The 18281-nt window shown below is 38.0% G+C and overlaps 1 protein-coding gene across 1 annotated transcript; it reads right to left on the reverse strand.

Annotated features, from left to right (window-relative positions):
* Positions 1-484: 484 nt before the first annotated feature.
* On the reverse strand, positions 485-9727 carry PDGFRL (platelet derived growth factor receptor like). The gene is made up of 4 exons (XM_026647910.1): positions 9505-9727; positions 6186-6479; positions 5573-5712; positions 485-1241 (listed from the first exon to the last, which is right to left on the reverse strand). The coding sequence occupies exons 1-4, from the start codon at positions 9710-9712 to the stop codon at positions 1053-1055; spliced, it is 831 nt and encodes a 276-aa protein (XP_026503695.1). The 5' UTR covers positions 9713-9727; the 3' UTR covers positions 485-1052.
* Between the last annotated feature and the right edge of the window lie 8554 nt (positions 9728-18281).

The raw sequence follows: 18281 nt of genomic DNA on the forward strand, positions 1-18281 counted from the left end.
GCAGCTTCTCTCTCTACTAAATTACCTAGGTCTACAGATTGTTTACATTTTTGATTCAGGTGTTTCATTTATACTAAGATTGGAGTAAATTCACTTAATTCAGTAAAGGTAGTTACCAACCTGGCTGATACAGGATCTTTTCTCAATCAGTACTGTAAATCAATGTGTTCTGCTTATATTCTCCTGTGAAAGATTGCTTATAAATGCCAAGTCATATCTCTACTATGTAGCAATAGTTAAATTCCCATGCTAAAGAGGGTGGGCATTTTAAAATTAACTACATTGGGGCAAGAGCAAGATATACAACAGGAAATATTCTAAGACAAAAATGCAAAATATTTTACCTTTTAATTATAATTTTTTTAAAGTACCTCCCTTTAAAAAATGTTCAGTGCTACCACAATTTAAAGTTAGCATGTACTCAATCCAAACCATCTCTCAGGTATGAGAGTAAACAGTAAAACCACACACTTATACCATTTTGTCACTATTCAGTAAAGAAATTTAATCCACATCTACCAAACCAGAGAAGAGTAATCACTGTTGACTAATTTTCTATAACAAGTGAATCATGACTAAGTTTTAATATTTTTTACATGTACAATGTGTTAAAATCACCACCATGACAAAGAAGAAAATATACCTATGCTGGTGGGTCTACTTAAAAAGTTGTTATATCCTCCTCTCAGCATTCATGAAAATAACGCACAAGCAACATTTTTACAAGTAGTTATATTTACCTAACATAAAAGTTATTTATATATAGACTCTCCCTGACGAAGATTTATCACTGTATTAGGAGCACTTGGGAGCCACATGCATAATCAGGCTACAAAGGTTTAATATATGGTTTCAATCCAATTCTCCTGAGTATTGGTAAGCATTAGGGTCTCTGCTCTGGACCACTGCTCTGTAATGGAAGTGGAATGTAAGGACATGAGGAGAGAGATATTAACAGAAACCTCCATCTCAGAATTAATAAAAAGAAACTAAAGGGTTAATGTGTCCAATAACATACTGTTTGTTCATTCTGTGTCCACAGACTCCACATATCAGGTCAGGTCAACATGGGTGGCTACTGTGGTTTGTCCTCGTAGGTTCTGAGCTGTACAAATATAGTTGCCAGCATCAATGGTTTCGAAATCTTCAATGGCAATAACACTCTTGGAGATTCTTGTGGTATGCCCAATTCCTCTGTTGATCAGCCTCCAAGAATCTTGGATAATCACAGGCCTTTCATACTGTTTTAAAAACACCCACATAAGGAAATGATGATGTATAATTCTGCAGATACTATTTAGTGACAGTATATTGTTAACAGTATTTCATTTCAAATCCCAAAACAAATGCTCAGACATACGAGTCTAGTCTGAAAGTCAGATTAATTAAGTGAGGAAGCTGAGGGTGTTTGGCAGACATTACAGCAATTTTCCTACAATAAAAGCTACAGGCACGGTTGATCACTACAGTTGTATTCATCTTAGCTTTTCCATTTAGAAATCCCTGTTTTAAATTCGCTTTGAGTTTAATCTTGTCCCCTCTTGAAGCCACAACCAAACTGCATATTCTCCCTCTGCATTCATGCCTTCATTTTAAGGGTTAACACAGCCACTTGTACCCTCTTGTGCTAGATAAGGATAGGAACACTTTCATTCCCAGGTACGCAGGTTTGGACTATTTGGATGACCCAGTACATTTACAACTTTGGCCCTATCTAAACTATGAAAATAGCCACATTTATATCAGTCAGATAATGGTTGTGGCCCACTTATGTTAATGCTTTTTCCATGCCTGTGTGAACAAATACGATACCTATCTTAGAGAATCATGTTTTAGACTTGGTATCTACTAGGGTGAAAGCTTAGTTCCATAACGTGGCTGTGGATTTTTTCTATCCACACAGGATATAACTGTTACAGTATAGTTAGACTGCCACCATTTTTGCAGTGTAGAGAGGACGGACCCTTGTGTTAATTTTACAGCTGAAACAGTATTCATGAAGAACTTTCTAGACAGCACGGTATTATACTATCAAAAAGAGTTATTGTGTTGCCCTCCATTAAGCTGTTTCTGATATATTCAAGCTAAAATGCAAGCAAGGATGTTTAGATACATGGGAACAGACAGCTGAGAGTTGGAAAGCCATTTGGCTGATTTGATGGGGGAAATTCTATCTTGAAAAATCAAAATGTTAAAGGATATTTTCTGTAGGCCAGTGTTCCCTGACTCACCCCAACCCCCACCATCCAATGAGGTTAGAGACATGGCAGAAATTGACCCAAATGTTTATGTGCAGAAATTGATGTAAAGAACTGAAAATACAAGTCTCTGGTAGCAAATTATGTGGGTTGTTTTTTTTTTCAACGCAGAGATATCCTGCTGTCGGATTACAATGTAAATGTCTATAAGGCTTTTTCTGTTTGCATCCACAATGCTGGAAAACAAAACTTTAACCATGTTGGCTTGTGCTCCATTAGCAACCAGGATGAACCTGGTAGGAAATGAAAATATTTTCAAGCTCTGCAGTATGTTTACGCCAAAAAGTAAAGAAAGTGAAAATGAAACCCAAACATGTTTAAACTGTATGCTTCTCTCTTCCATAAGAGTGAGGCACCTTTGGAAGGAAAGTAAGACATGTCACATAGATTAAAAATAGACAGTCTCTCTTTCTAGTGTTAATTTAGTAGCCATTTACAAATGCCAAGATTATTTATACAGGACCTCGGGACATCATATTCACCTTCAGATTAGTTTAATAGCAGAAAAATTGCAAAAAGGCAACTGTCATGGAGTGCAACGACCAGTACATTATCCAAAGAGAGTCCAATCTGCACTTATGCCCAGGAAAATGAGCCAGTGTCTAAGAAGTTGTCTACTCTAGTCAGTTATCCAGGCTATTTGCAACAAGTTAATCAAGCCAGTCATTAATTATTAGTTTAAGAGCCAGCACGTCACCTGTTAACTACTAACTGGCAGATTCTTACATCAGCAATAACATTGCAAAATGAATAATCTCAGCTGGAAAATACTGTAAGTAGGCTTGGCAGAATTTGATTTTTTTAAATAATTTCAGCAGATACTAGCAATGTTTATTTTTAAGCATTTTTTTTTTTTAGTTTTTATCAATTTTAAATTTCCACAGTTGTGGGAATTTATGGAGTCAGTCAGTGAGGGGATCAAACATTTAATGACAGTAGGTATTGAGATTGGAAGAGTTAAAAGCTCTATAACCAACACCACCCAAACTGTCAACATCACATGTCAAAATATACAAAGTAAAATTCCTTAAATCAGTTCTCAAGCAGCATTTCTTACTTTTCCTATCTGGAAATTTTAATTATTATTGATGGAAATATTTTTGTCAGTTTGTGTGTGAATGGTGAACTCAATGTTTACTGACATTTACTGATAAAAATCTAATGCCTCCAAGCCTACTTGAGTCTCTTCATTAAGAACTAACTCCTACTCACTTGTCAGCAAAAATATTACATCCCTGAGAAATATAAACTGATAGACGTTTTAAGTGTTGATGAGCACTTAAGGTTGCCCAAGTGCAAATTCCACAAATACAATTAGAAAAAAAATCAAGGAAAACACCAGATAAGCCAGCTATCATTCACATGCTTTGGTTGTTGGATTTGTACTAGAGCAACATTAACTCAAATCCAATCAAGTTTTAGTTTGGAAGACTTTTCCAGTTACATATTTTATTAGCTATTTCTCAATCTGGACAGCTATCAATGTTGATATTATCCTCTCAATACCCTTCCCCAGCCAGCCCTGTTCCTTCACATCTTCCCCCCAGTCACCTGCTCCTCCACATTTTGTCCTTTCTCCCCATTCAACTTTGTATAAAGGTCAATATAGATCAGTAGCTATTTATAAAAGATGCATGTGCAGCAGTCATGGAGATGGAAAGAAGGTGGAAGAAATGAGGACTCTGAGAAGCAGGGTTGAGCCCCACTTCTTTTCTGTGGCCTCACAATCTCTCTCAACTCCCTTGATCTGAGTCCAATATGCCCTCTCTCTTAATAGCCTCAGTGCTTTGCAGAAACTGGGGCAGGCTGGTAGGAGGAGAGAACTGATGGAACTCAACAGTTCTGGTGGCTTTTTCTTGCAGAAAACACAGGGTATATCAAATAATGGGAAGAACACTGTTAAACTAGAAAATTAACTGCACTAGCCCTGAAAACACTAGAGGTTGTAGGGACACGGGTTCTCAAACGAAGAAAGAAAGAACACAAGGAAAACAATTCAAAATGGTTGCACTTAATATTTCCTTTGCCAAAAGTTACTAAATGTTTGACTAAGACAATATGATACATTGTTAACACTGTTATAAGTGTCAGCCGTGTTAGTCTGTATCTACAAAAACAACAAGGAGTCTGGTGGCACCTTAAAGCTATAAGTGTAAAACCCAATGCAACCTAAATCATAAGAGCTACCAAGACACTTCCATAATATTAAATCTGCTTGGGCAGAAAACTGACAACAGGATTGTTCCCTTCCAGCTCCAGGTATAACTGCTGTAAGCAAACCTGTTTGTTGCAGTAGATACATGGATGCATACTGACCACGACTGTCCATATACAGCAAGAGTGATAAATTCATGTATTTGTCAATCTGCAAACTATGTTTAGCACTGAAGCTGCTTATATTTAGGATGTTTTCTTTGGAGAACTTTTATTTTTCCTTATAGAAGCTTAAATTCATCACATACTGATCATGCCAGAGAGGCATCAGTATTATTTACAATTATGTACCAACTGCATTTAACTCCTTGACCTCATGGCCAGGGTGGTGAGACCAGTGGAGGAAATTACTGCCAGAACATCCTGCAACCTGAAGTTCAAACCAAAGGCAGGTTTGCAAGTGTAAAGCTATTGTCAACTTTCAGTGTGGTACAGAAGGGGAAGAGTACTTACTGATAACATAAATAACCTCCAATGCTAGGACTACAGAGATCAGAGTGAGTTTGTTGAATGGAACCTCGCAGTAAACGGCACAAACATGTAATAGGCTCCACGAGAGAACCACCACCAACGGCACAAAAGTTTCCAAATGGCCCTTCAATGGTAGCCCCTCATAGAAGCATTTGATATAGTCCAATACAACAGACCAAGAATAGCAAAGAACTCTCGATGCAACTATGCTTCACCATATCTTAATTTTTCCCCAAAGGAGAATGATGACTGTCATCATCAAGAGAATTTCTTAAGCCAGGGATGAATCACTTCTTGTCTGAGAGAAGCTGGTGGCCTGGTAAGCATTCACTGTTTCCCATCATACCTCACCCAGCTTGATTTTGCTAGCCCAGATACAGCTCTCAGGTTAGAGAGCATTTTTACAAGTAACTTCAGGCCCTCAGTGAGGAAACTGGGCTGAAAAATCAACCAGATAGTACGTTGCTTCCTCCTGATGTGACCTTGCTACCAGAGAGCCGGACAATGCATTCTGATCCACCTTGCCTTACTCAGCTAGAAAATACTGACTGGTATTTAAAATGTTGTATTGTGAGAGTTTACTCTTATTAAGAAAAAATGCACCTCTAAGTTAGAATTGTGTGTCTTACCTCTTCCCCTGGGTACTTCCAATTGAATTCTACTTCTACGTCTGGCTCCCCAAGGACTATACAAAGAACATTAACATTGTCACCACCTTCTGCTTTGTTGGATGATGCCACAATTGTTGTTGATGGTGGACCACTAGGAACTGAATGAAAGGTGTGGGTGGGAGGCAGGAAATAAATGTCCAAAAATCAATAAAAACGTTAACAAAAAAACAAACAAACAAAAACTATCTGTGGGCAAATTTTGCTTTGATTTATCTGGGCTGTTTCCCATTCTCCATTATTCTCTTTAGCTCCAATTGCTGTTGGAATTTATTATGCACCACAGGTTCCTATCCAGCCATAATAAAATGGTTTACCACTTAGTTTTTAACTTAATAGTATAAGCCTTATGCTTTCCTATATTAGCATAAATTCTGGCAAGATGTTCTACAAACAGATTTAATTTGAAAAGTACATTTTTATTTTAAAAAAATCAGACTGAATTTGCAAAATTCCATAATTACAATTAGGGTCTGTTTGTTTTTTCAAATGCACATTTGAAATCTTGCCCCATAAGCAACTCCAGCAAGAGAAATGGGCTTGAACGTAAATCTATGGAAATCATTCATCTTACCTTCCACATACAGTAATTGATACTTGATAGAAATCTGAGGTGCTCCCCGTGATTCTGCTCTACAATAGACCACTCCTTTGTGGTCAGAGGTGGGGTGTTGATAAATAAAACCCTTCTTCACATCATAGATAATATTAGTTCCATCTGTTTTGATTTCTTCTGCTGGAAACTCCCTGTGCAGAGTTACTTTTGCTGATGGGATGGTCACTCTGCAAGGGATTACTGCTGGTTTATCTGGGTTCAGGTAGACAATCTCGAAATAACTGGAAGTAGGTACAAAGAGCTCCCCTTTATCTATATAAGAAGGTAATGCAATATAATATTTAGCTAAAGATGTCTATAAATTTCATTTAAGAAAAAAATATATATAAATGTAAATGGTCTTCTAATATATAAAAAATGAATGTAAGGGAGGAGAAATTTACTAATGATGATTAAGTTCAGATTTTGCATTAGCAGTAATTTATTTCTGTGTCCACAGTATCTGGCAACAATCATTTTAACATTCTTTACAATTAATTAAATCTGTCACCATGGACTTGTTTTTTAAAAAAGTAAAAACATGTCTGACTTGGACAAACTAATATGCAGTTTGGCTTTAATCACTAAATTTAAAAACATAAATGTAGCCTTCTTTGCCTGTTTCATAAACTGGGGAGAGGGATTGTATCTTAAAAAATAAAATAAAATAAAATAAAGACCACCACCAATTTTGGGATCAGCTTTTGAAACAATGCAGACTTTCACAAAAAAGTCCTAATGAGTTATCTGGCTCTACTTAAATTCATCCACCCTTTTTCAAAGGGGAAAGTAGAAAAACACCAGGAGTTTTATTATGGCCTCTGACAGTATTTGATTTTGTATTGTGCTTGGGTACCAGCTGGAAGGTCCCTTGGAAATACCTAAGATTGTAGATACAGACTGTGAAATACATATTGTTTAAAAACAATTAAGTAACTAAACAATTCAAACATTTTAGTGCTGTTAGGTCAACAAAAACAAGCAGTATTCTAATATGTTGACATATTGCTTATAAATGCAATTTTTAAACGCCTTAATATTTCCAACCTGAACACTGTATGTTGTAAGGTGGCTTATCTGATTATTCCAACCTTTTGAAAAGAAAGAGAAGTCAGTGTTCCAAGGTTGTTTCGATAAATGGCTTCCATATAATCCCATGGCTCCAACTTATTTCTGAACCTTATTACAAACAATCTTATCTTAGTCATCTTATGCTGTAACACTGAAGCATTTGCCAGCCAAAAACGGTTTAGCTCTAATCAGGCTGCAAAGTTTGTTTTTATCATTCCTAATGTTTTCCATTAGAAGAACAAATTAACCATTTGCTTTAATCACTAGGTAATAACACTAGATTGTTATTTGACTTGCATAAAAACTAGGGCTGTCAAGTGATTAAAAAAATTAATCGCAATTAATCACACTGTTAATAATAGAATACCATTTATTTAAATATTTTGGATGTTTTCTACATTTTCAAATATATTCATTTCAATTACAACACAGAATACAAAAAGTGTACAGTGCTCACTTTATATTTATTTATTTATTATTACAAGTATTTGCACTGTATTCCCCCATTCCAGGGGACATGCATCCATGCTGATGACGGGTTCTGCTCAATAACAATCCAAAGCAGTGAGGACAGACACATGTTCATTTTCATTATCTGAGTCAGATGCCACCAGCAGAAGGTAGATTTTCTTTTTTAGTGGTTCAGGTTCTGTAGTTTCCGCATCGGGGTGTTGCTCTTTTAAGACTTCTGAAAGCATGCTCCACACCTCATCCCTCTCAGATTTTGGACGTCACTTGAGATTCTTAAACCTTGGATCGAGTGCTGCATCTATCTTTAGAAATCTCACATTGGTACCTTCTTTGAGTTTTGTCAAATCACCAGTGAAAGTGTTCTTAGAATGAACATGTGCTGGGGCACTGCTATAACATAAAATATACGGCAGAATGCAGGTAAAACAGAGCAGGGGACATACAATTTCCCCCCAGGGAGTTCAGTCACAAATTTAATTAACGAATTATTTTTTTAACGAGCATCATCAGCATGGAAGCATGTCCTCTGGAATGGTGGCCAAAGCATGAAGGGGCAAACCAATGTTTAGCATATATGGCATGTAAATACCTTGCAATACCGGCTACAAAAGTGCAATGCAAATGCCTGTCCTCACTTTCTGGGACATTTTAAATAAGAAGCGGGCAGCATTATCTCCTGTAAATGTAAACAAACTTGTTTGTCTTAGTAATTGGCTGAACAAGAAATAGGATTGAGTGGACTTCTAGGCTCTGAAGTTTTACATTGTTTTGTTTTTGAGTGCAGTTATGTAACAACAACAAAAATCTACATTTGTAACTTACACTTTCACGACAAAGAGAATGCAGTACTTGTATGAAGTGAATTGAAAAATACTATTTCTTTTGTTTATCATTTTTACAGTGCAAATATTTGTAATCAAAAATAATATACACTTTGATTTCAATTACAACACAGAATACAATATATGTGACAATGTAGAAAAACATCCAAAATATTTAATACATTTCAATTGGTATTCTATTGTTTAACAGTGCCAGTAAAACTCCGATTAATTGCGATTAATTTTTTTAATCACAATTAGTTTTTTTGAGTTAATCACGAGTTAACTGCAATTAATCAACAGCCCTAATAAAAACCATAAATATCTAAGGACTAGGGCAGCGATCAACTTCAAGCTTTGTGGGCTAGTAAATATATTTACAGTAGCGGCTCTGCATCTTATAAGGCTAATGTGTGATGCAAAAAACTTGCATGAAATCCTGACTTCAGTGCGGCCAGGATTCCACCCTGGGAATGTAATATGCATAGGGGTAAAGTGTATTTGCATTAGAATGTCATGAGAAGATGCGTCTTAACATGTTACTTTATTTTCTCCCACAGATGTTTTTTCAGAAGGAAATAAAACAAGAAGGATGGACTCCTGCATTGTTTAAGTTTTATTGCAGATTCTAACATTAGAATATTGTATCTGATTTTTGCCAACTATCCACTTTCTGCTTCCCTAGACATGGTTTTGGGTATATATTTAGAGTAAAGCACAGGGAAGTAGACACATAAATCACATTATTGTTAATTATTTGCTTAATTTCCTGCTCACTCCACCAGTAATGTATCCCTTGGAAACCACTAGGGAACAATGTCTGGATACAGATCATGAAATGGATATGGATAGGAAAATGGAAATGAATATGCTAATCCTGCCTTATGGACAGACAACCCAGGCATTTCAGTTTATAAACCCAATGAATCCATTACCTGTGAAAAAGATGTATGTTGAGCCTGTTTTAGACTCATCCTTCTTGCAGCTAGAGCCATTACACAGAAGAAGCCAGCAGCTATATTCACCAGTGTCTGCTGCAGTAGAATTTGCAAGGATCAGCTGACCATATCTGTCAAGCTGCTTAATGCTAGGGAGAATAGAGACATAAAACACAGCCAAGCACACACACATTTCTTTGTACATTTTCTCACTTCATTTCTATTTGGTTTTGATTTTTTCTCTTTCATTCTGTAACTGGCTATTTACTGCATCCTTCCCCTAACAGGAGCATCATAAACCCCTGATCCTGCAAATACTTGTAAAAAGTGAATAGTCCCACTGAATTCAAGGGTGGAGGATAAGGTTATAACATGTAAGTGCAAACACATGGTGAAGAACTGGCAAAGCTTTGTTTGTTATATGTATTATTACTATTGTTGGTTTTAGTTTTAAGTTAAGGTTAGAGGGAGGTGAGGAATGGGGAAGTAAGTAAAGGAGTGGGAAAAAGAAGGAAGGGAAACAAAAACAGACATTTGAGAATGCCATTTGGGATCAAACCTGAAGCAAAAGAATATCAACATTGCCAGCAAGACATACTAACAGGACTAGCAGGGATCAGAGTGGTATCTGATGACATTCTGGTATATGGATGCTGGGACACATCATAATCATAAGCATAACCTCATCTGTCTACTAGAAAAAGCCAGGCAAATACACCGCTACCTCGATATAACGCGACCCGATATAACATGAATTTGGATATAACGCAGTAAAGCAGTGCTCGGGGGGGGGGGGGGGGGGCGCGGGGCTGCGCACTCCGGTGGATCATAGCAAGTTCAATATAACACGGTTTCACCTATAACGCGGTAAGATTTTTTGGCTCCCGAGGACAGCGTTATATCGAGGTAGAGGTGTAAATCTAAAATGAAATAAAAATAAGACGCATTGTGATTGACTGCAGTACCAGACATGGGACACTTGCTGAACTCCCAAGGGCTACAACCTGGCCCCCTAATGCAGCAGATGCCTATACCTGAAGATATTATCAGTTCAGAGACTATTAGAATTTGTAAGCTATCTGACAAAATTTCTTCCAAGAATCTCAGGTGTTTGTGAACTCCTGTGGTGACTACTGGACAAAGATGCAGCCTAGACATGGTTACTTCAACATGATGCAGCCATCACATGTACTAAGGAGTTAGAGACTGACTATCCCATGCTGAAATACCGCTAAGTGAACAGAGAGACAACCATACAATGTGATGCCAGTGAGACACTGCATGGGGCATCACTCCTACAAAACTGACAAAAGTGACACTTTTGCATCAAGATTACTACCACCAATGGAACAAAGACATGCTCAAGTGGAAAAGGAATGTTTCGCAATAGTTTGCACATGAAAATTTCATCCAGTATGTTCAAAGTTGGGACACCATTGGAGTAGAAAATGACCATAAATCACTAGACAGCATTTTTAAAAAGCTACTGCTGGTGATCCCAAAACAGCTTCAGCAAATACTTCTGAAAGTCTACAGAACCCAACAGCTTAGATGTATGCTACAAGAAAGGGACTAAGATTTGCAAAGCTGAATTCTTATCTAGAGCAGTCTTGCAGCATGAAAATATGGCCACTGAACAAAAATGAGATACTCAATCTAATAGAAACACAGAAAAACATAACTGACTTGGCTGATGCTTTCTGTGTCAGTTTCAAGGCAGGAGATGGACAGAGTCTGTGAACAAACCAAACTACACAAGACAAAGGTTTACAAGTGCTCATGTCCATTGTTCTGTCAGGATGGCCAAACACCAGAGGAGATGATCTATCTTCTTCTCAAAAATACTGGAACTATTGGGATCAAATGAGCATCCAAGACAGCTTCCTATATAAAGGCAGTCGAATCCTAATACTTAGATCGCACAGAACGAAGAAACTCTTTCAAGAATACATCAGAGCCATTCTGGATAGAAGTCTGAATCCAGAAACCCAGAGATACTGTATAATGGACAACATGGCCAAGGATTTCAGAGACCTGGTGAGCTGTTTTGATACATGTGGAGCAATGCAGGCCAAGCAGCAAAAAGAGACAACGAAAATACACATCATCCCCAACAGACCTTGAAGAAAATTAGGAATGGACTTTTTCTCCATGAACTACAAAAACTACCTCATTATTGTAGACCACTATTGGGAACTAGATGAACTGTCAGACTCTATTGCGGTGCCTATCATGTACACAGCAGTGAAGGAATTCACCGGGTGTGGAATCCCAAACTGTGTCACTTCAGACAAAGCCAATTCAGCAGTTAACATTGCTAAGACTGTATTATAGAAAGCTGCAAAAAGCAAAGAAAATATGATAAGCCATTTTTGAAAAGGAAAAACACTCCCATGGAAGGCCTTAATAGCAACCAGTGCAATGCTTGATGTGGATGTGTGCCAAGAACCCTCCGACTGCCAACTGTCAAAGGGGTTACAGGAATATCCTGATTCTATTGTGCACATTCTGGTTCAAAGAATGTCATGTGAGGTCTCAAATGAAAGCCAGGGTCACAGTGGTTATTAGTATCACTGTGAGATGTATGTACAGATACTATGTAAGGAGAGTGAGTGTGTGTGTGCGTACGCGTGTGTGTATATACACACACACACACACACACAGAAAATATGCTCTTAGCGTCTGTATCAAGGTATAAGGCACAACTAAAGGTGAGAAACAGTTTTCTGTCAGACAAAAGATGTTTATTCATCTACCTGATTACATGTACATTGAGTATTGTGTCCTTCACAATGGTTCACCTATCACCAGTCTGAACTGAATGCAAATTAAGAATTGTGAGAACTTCAGAGAAAAAAATCTAACAGAAAGAGAAAAGGAGCGGCGTAATGAGGGAACGCTATCTGGTAGGTGCACTTCAGAGGTTCGCTTGACTATATTTGGAGGTCAGAGAAGACACCTAGGCACCTTTCACTGAGGATGCAAAAGGACTGCAATTTTGCTTCACGAGAAATGCTGGTTGAAGAGGATGACAAGAACTTCGGGTGAGATAAAACTTCTATAGAGAGGACATTAACCTGTTAGTTAAAATCATGACAGGCCTTCTAGAGACTAAATTAGTTTTATCTGTTTGGTTCCAATATTCTTATTCACTATCACTTGAATCTCTATTCTTTGATAACAGATATATTTGTAGTTAAAACAAGAAGAAGTTTTAGTGCTGTGGGGGTCCTGAAACACACCTAACAAGCTGGTGTGTTCTGTTCCTTGGGGCACAGCGTGGCTAGTAATCCTGTGAGTAATCAGTGGAACAGGGGTTAGACACTACAGAGAATGCTCCAAGTATTGGGGGATTGATGTGTGCCTACTGATACCTATGCAGAGAGATCCAGGCCTCCAGAAGTTTGGAAAGTGGTGCTTGAGTTGCCAGAGGCTGGTGGTTTCAAGGAGCTTATCCACAGCAGGCACAGACTACTTCACGCTAAGGAGAAGTAGTGGTATGGTACCTCACCACCCTGGGTACCCCCTAGAGTGAAAAACGGTGAGATCTGATCAGCAGGATATGGAAGGAACACAGGTCAATAAGCAACGGATAGATATCAGAACTGTCTCTCAAAACACCATACTACAAATAGAACCAAGTGCAAGTTAGGAATATTATCTATGCATCTATTACAAATGTGTTTACACCTGGGGAATGCCCTCTAGGCAGAATGCAATCAGTCTAGATGGCTGGCTGGAAAGGACCATTAGGAAGAACAATAGGTCGTAGATTATGTTAATCTCCCACCGGGGTGCCTTCCTGAAGACGCTACAAACAGCCTCCGAGTCATGGCTGCTGTGTTCCTACAGGGGCATGTGACCAAGTCACCTGGTACTGGACTCCATCTTGGAATACCAGTGTTTTTCCACTGATCGGGCATGGGAACCAAGGGGGGGGGAGACAAAGGGTTCCCGCCCTATGCAAAAGATATTTAAGGCAAAAGATATTTAAGGCAGGTGAGTTCATTGACTCCTGGCCCAATAAGACTTCTGGAAACACCTCAGGAACAAGGACTAAACTGGGGGAGAAGGGCTGAACCCAGGCTAAAGGGATTTCTAGCCTGTGAAAGGTATACCTGGGGTTTTAAGCTGCAAGCAAGTGCAGCTTGCCCTCAAGAATCTCTGCAAACTGCCTAAAACAACAATTACGGTGAGAATTTGCTACTCATATCCAATCTGTTTAGTATATTAAGCTTATATTGCATTTTTGTTCATTTTCTAGGTAATCTGCTTTGATCTGTTTGCTATCCATTATAATCACTTAAAATTTATCTTTTGTAGTTAATAAACTTGTTTTGTTTTCTCTAAAACCAGTGTGTGAAAATCATTACTTGGGGCAGAAAGCTGTGTATATTCCTCTCACATTGAGGGAGGGGGTTAATTTCATGAGCTTACACTGTACAGTTCTCTGTGCAGCGCAAGATGGTATAATTTTGGGTTTATACTCCGGGGGGGTGCGTGCCTTAGGAGCTGGGAGGTGCCTTAGCTGAGCCTTCCCATGCAGACCTGATCTCAGCATCTGTGTGTAGCTGCAGCTGGGTGTGTCCCTACCTGTGTGTGTGCTGAAGGGGGCTTGAGGGCCTGTCACAGCAGTACAGTGTAAAGGGAGCCCAGGCTGGTGGGTCAAGAAGGCTCAGTGTTACCCCACTCTCAGGTGGCACCCCGGGGAGAACCCGTCACAGTATTCATGACTACTTTTGCTATCTTAAGTAAGTGTGAAAAGGGGATGTTATGATAAATAGTTTTCCAGAGGGAGCATTATAGCAGGATTATATACAGTCACGTCTAAGAATTTTAATAACTTTAATTTAAAGAAGTGCTTGATGAGAGAGGCCAGTATACGTGGAGCAACAAATAAAATTTGAATATTGCACTGTCTTAGCGCTCTCTCCCTCTCTTTTATGCTTGCACATTGAACAGACAGCAAAGACAGCTAATTGAGCATAGACTCATTGGAGGAGCCAAAAGACATCAGGCTTACTAAAAGGATTATTTTATGAAGTGCTGAGTACCTTCAATTTCCATGGAAGTAATTGAACATTAAGGGCTTACAAACACCTTGTAGAACAAAGCCATAAATTCTTTAAAACTAGCCGACCATCTGTATTAATGCATCTTGCACTATTGCATTGCATCAGGTGGATCCTTCCCGTTAGGCATTCTGTAACTGGAGAGCTCAGTGTTTATTATAATTTTTTGTTTGTTCGTTTGATGTATCCAAATAATGATTGTATTTTAACTTGTTTTTACTGTGGCAAAGGACAGCAAAAGACTGAGTCTACTAGTATATTCACTCACTGACTTATATGGGGATGGTTCCTCTTGGGGTCTAATCTTCCCCGTTTTAAACAGTTCCAGGTTTATCATGCCTGGAAGACAAGCCAGTCCATCAAATACAAATTGGTAATCTCTAAGCAACTTTGCTTCAGGAACATCACCGGGCATTGTTTGCTCCAGGTGTTTTGCTTGTGTATCTATTGTATGAATAGTTTGCCCCAGGATTAGTGTCACTAGGTTAATGCATTCATTTGTTTTAACTCTAAGCAGTGGCTTCTGTGCTGTTTGTACTACATGAAATTTCAGCCTGTATACTTTTTCCTTCGTATTTATGTTGTCCTAATGGTATTAATAAATTAAAAAATAATACCTAGCTCTTATATTGCATTTTTCATCAGGAGAACTCAAAGCTCTTTACAAAGGAAATCTATATCATTATGCCCATTTTACAGACAGGGAAACTGCACAGTGAAAAGTGAAGGGCCTTGCCCAAGGTCACCCAGAAGACATGTGGCAGACTCAGGTATAGAACCCAGATCTCTTGAGTCCCAGTCCAGTGCTTCAGCCACTAGGCAACTATATAATTTTAATTTGGCTTTGCAATTTTGCTTTCTTCTCTTACATAATGCTGAAGAAATGTTTGTAGCCTACAACATTCACAGATACCCCACTATCAAGTTGGCATTCAATTTCCTGTTTGTGCACAGATGCCTTGTCTTTTTGTATCTGGTGCTAGTCTGACTTAAAAAGCATTTATTTTTGCTGTTTTGCACATTATTAATGTCATATGTGCAAAATCACATCTTCTAAGTCACTGCTTGCTTCCTCAGTATGATGCACTTTTTTTTTCTCTCTTATCTGCAAGCTTTTGCATAATGCTTTCCCTTACCACAATTATTGCATATGACTTCATATGCTGGATATTTTCCATTATGTTTTTCTCCACAGTATCCCCACAAGTCATCCTTTGCATTTTGTTTGACCGCCTCTGCTTTATATTTGTGCATTTACTTCTGAAGAAATTTGTATGCGTGTTACTGGGTGAATTATCTCCGTCTGCTACAGCAATGCTCTGAATTTGGATGTCAACATGTTCACTAGCTTTGCACATCTATTTCATCTTTTGCCCCCATGACTAATCTATCATGAATTAGTTAATCTTTTAAGGTTTGATAATCACATAAAACAGTCATTTTGCAAAATCTGATACTACACTAATCTATTGTTTCTCTAGATTTTGGAGAGGCTCTAGCATTTTACATGGGCCTGCTGCCATACACAAATACTGCTGGAGCATGTGATAGTCTTTGCCTGTACAGCCAATAGTGTGGTTGCTCTTATCTTGTTTTTCTTTTTATCCAGTCCTGTTGCAATTTCATAGTTTTCCTCTTACGATCCAAAGAATATCCAATTGCTAAAGACAGCTCCTTTCATGTCCATCTTTCTGGGACAAGAATTCATTATGCCACCATAGCTAGTGGGGTGATTGCTGGGTGGTGTTGGAATTTTTTTTTTATTTAATATTTCTAAATTCTGATTTCACATTGCTGAAGGGGCCAACTCACTGCTGACACTACATTCAGTGTGCAAGCACAGAAAGAGCACTAAGAATGCAACATTCAGATTTTATTCATTCCTCCTATACTATTCTCTGTCATCAAGCACTTCCTGAAAATAAAGATCTCTAAGTTCCTAGATGTGACCCTCTACATAAGTATGATATAACATCCCTGTGGGGAAGCTATTTATCATAACACTGCCAAGAGATTCCAGACAAGGAAGGCGAGGATAATTTCTGTGTAAAGGAATTGCAGGATGCATCCTGTTTCCTCCCTGCATTCTATTTGGTTGCTCAAGACACCAGTAGTCACTGCTGAAAGTCTGGTGTTTTGTGAAAAAGTGGGACATCAAAACAAAAAAGTTCTTTTTGTTAATTATTTGTGGTCTGGTGCAATCATTAGCTGCACTTGTACTTAGGAGCCCTTAAGTATGAAGAAAGCAGACAGATATTAACAGCAAAGGTACTGTGATTTTCTCATTTTTTTTATGGGGCCCAATTCATTACTTCTTAATGCTTGGGGCTGGCAATAGTGCAGTGATAACCTACCACAAGGTGGGAAAAGAAAACAAACATTTTAAGTGACATAATTGAAAAGTAATACAGAGTTACTGTTAACATCCAATGAACTAACACCTCTTATATACACAAAGTCAAGGTATATGTTTGTTATTCTGATTGAAAGTAAACTCCCCATAGCACATCAGGCCTTCCTGTGTGTGATTTTATATATAAATATACACACACACACACACACACACACACACACACACACACGTGCTGGGGTGTGTGCGTAATTTATGTCGCTAGTTTTGAACTCTTTCGTTTTCTTAGGGCATGTCTACACTACAGCTGATACAGTGGCACAGCTGCAGTGTTGTAATATAGACACTTTCTACATCAACAGAAGGGGTTTTTCCACTGATGTAGTTAATCCAGGTTTCCAAGATGCAGTTCCTAGGTTGAGAAGAATTCTTCTATTGAGCTAGCTGCATCTACAACAGGGATTATGACTACGTAACTGTACTATTCAGGGTGCAAAATTTTTCACAGCCCTGAGCAACATAGCTAGGTTGACCTAATTTTTAAGTGTAGACCAGGCCTGAATTAAATTCTTTGCATTAAGCCATTGTCAGACACTATACATTTCTGTTGCAGAGTTAGAGATGTAGTGAAAAACTGATTAGAGTTTGTGATTACATAAACATATGAACTGTAAGATAGTCAATACTAAACATTTACAGTACCGAGAAGCAATTATGCCAGAGGAACTTTACCTCAGCCAGTTAATGCAGACTGCCAAATACAGCTGGAAATCCCAGCCGATCAAAAGGAATAAGGTCAATGTTAATTAATTCATGATACAATGTGTTCTATTTAATTGCCTATAAGCCATCCAGTAATCAATGGAAATTTCCTGGTGAGATGGCCAACATTAAACATGTAATCATAAAATCTGATTATATCTACAATAATTAAAGCTTTGAGACTTGTAACATTACTATCAAACCGCAGTGGAATAAATAGGGTTTTTTATTAAATAAACTATAACTGACAACTGATATATAACTGATCAGAGTTCATAGGACAATCTTTATGTGCTGTCTTCACTCGCATGGATTTTAGAGTTGTGAAAGTCAATCAGGATTCAAATATTTGCTATATTCCACACCAAATGAGCTAAATGTTTTTTATTCAAAATATTCAGAACGGTTTAAAGTAAAGTGAGTAAGATAATTCATTATGCTGATTCTATAAATTCACCTTATTAAAATCAAGTTTCAGAATATATGGTGATCTGTGAACATCATACACCAAATTTTCAAACCTGCCTCTAAATTTCCATGTGTATGTTTTACTCCTGAGGGAATTGAGCGCCAAAAAAAATAAAAATTCT

Source organism: Terrapene carolina, unplaced genomic scaffold (genome assembly GCF_002925995.2).
Source record: "Terrapene carolina triunguis isolate 2854851 unplaced genomic scaffold, T_m_triunguis-2.0 Scaffold66, whole genome shotgun sequence".
NCBI classification, from domain to species: domain Eukaryota; kingdom Metazoa; phylum Chordata; order Testudines; family Emydidae; genus Terrapene; species Terrapene triunguis.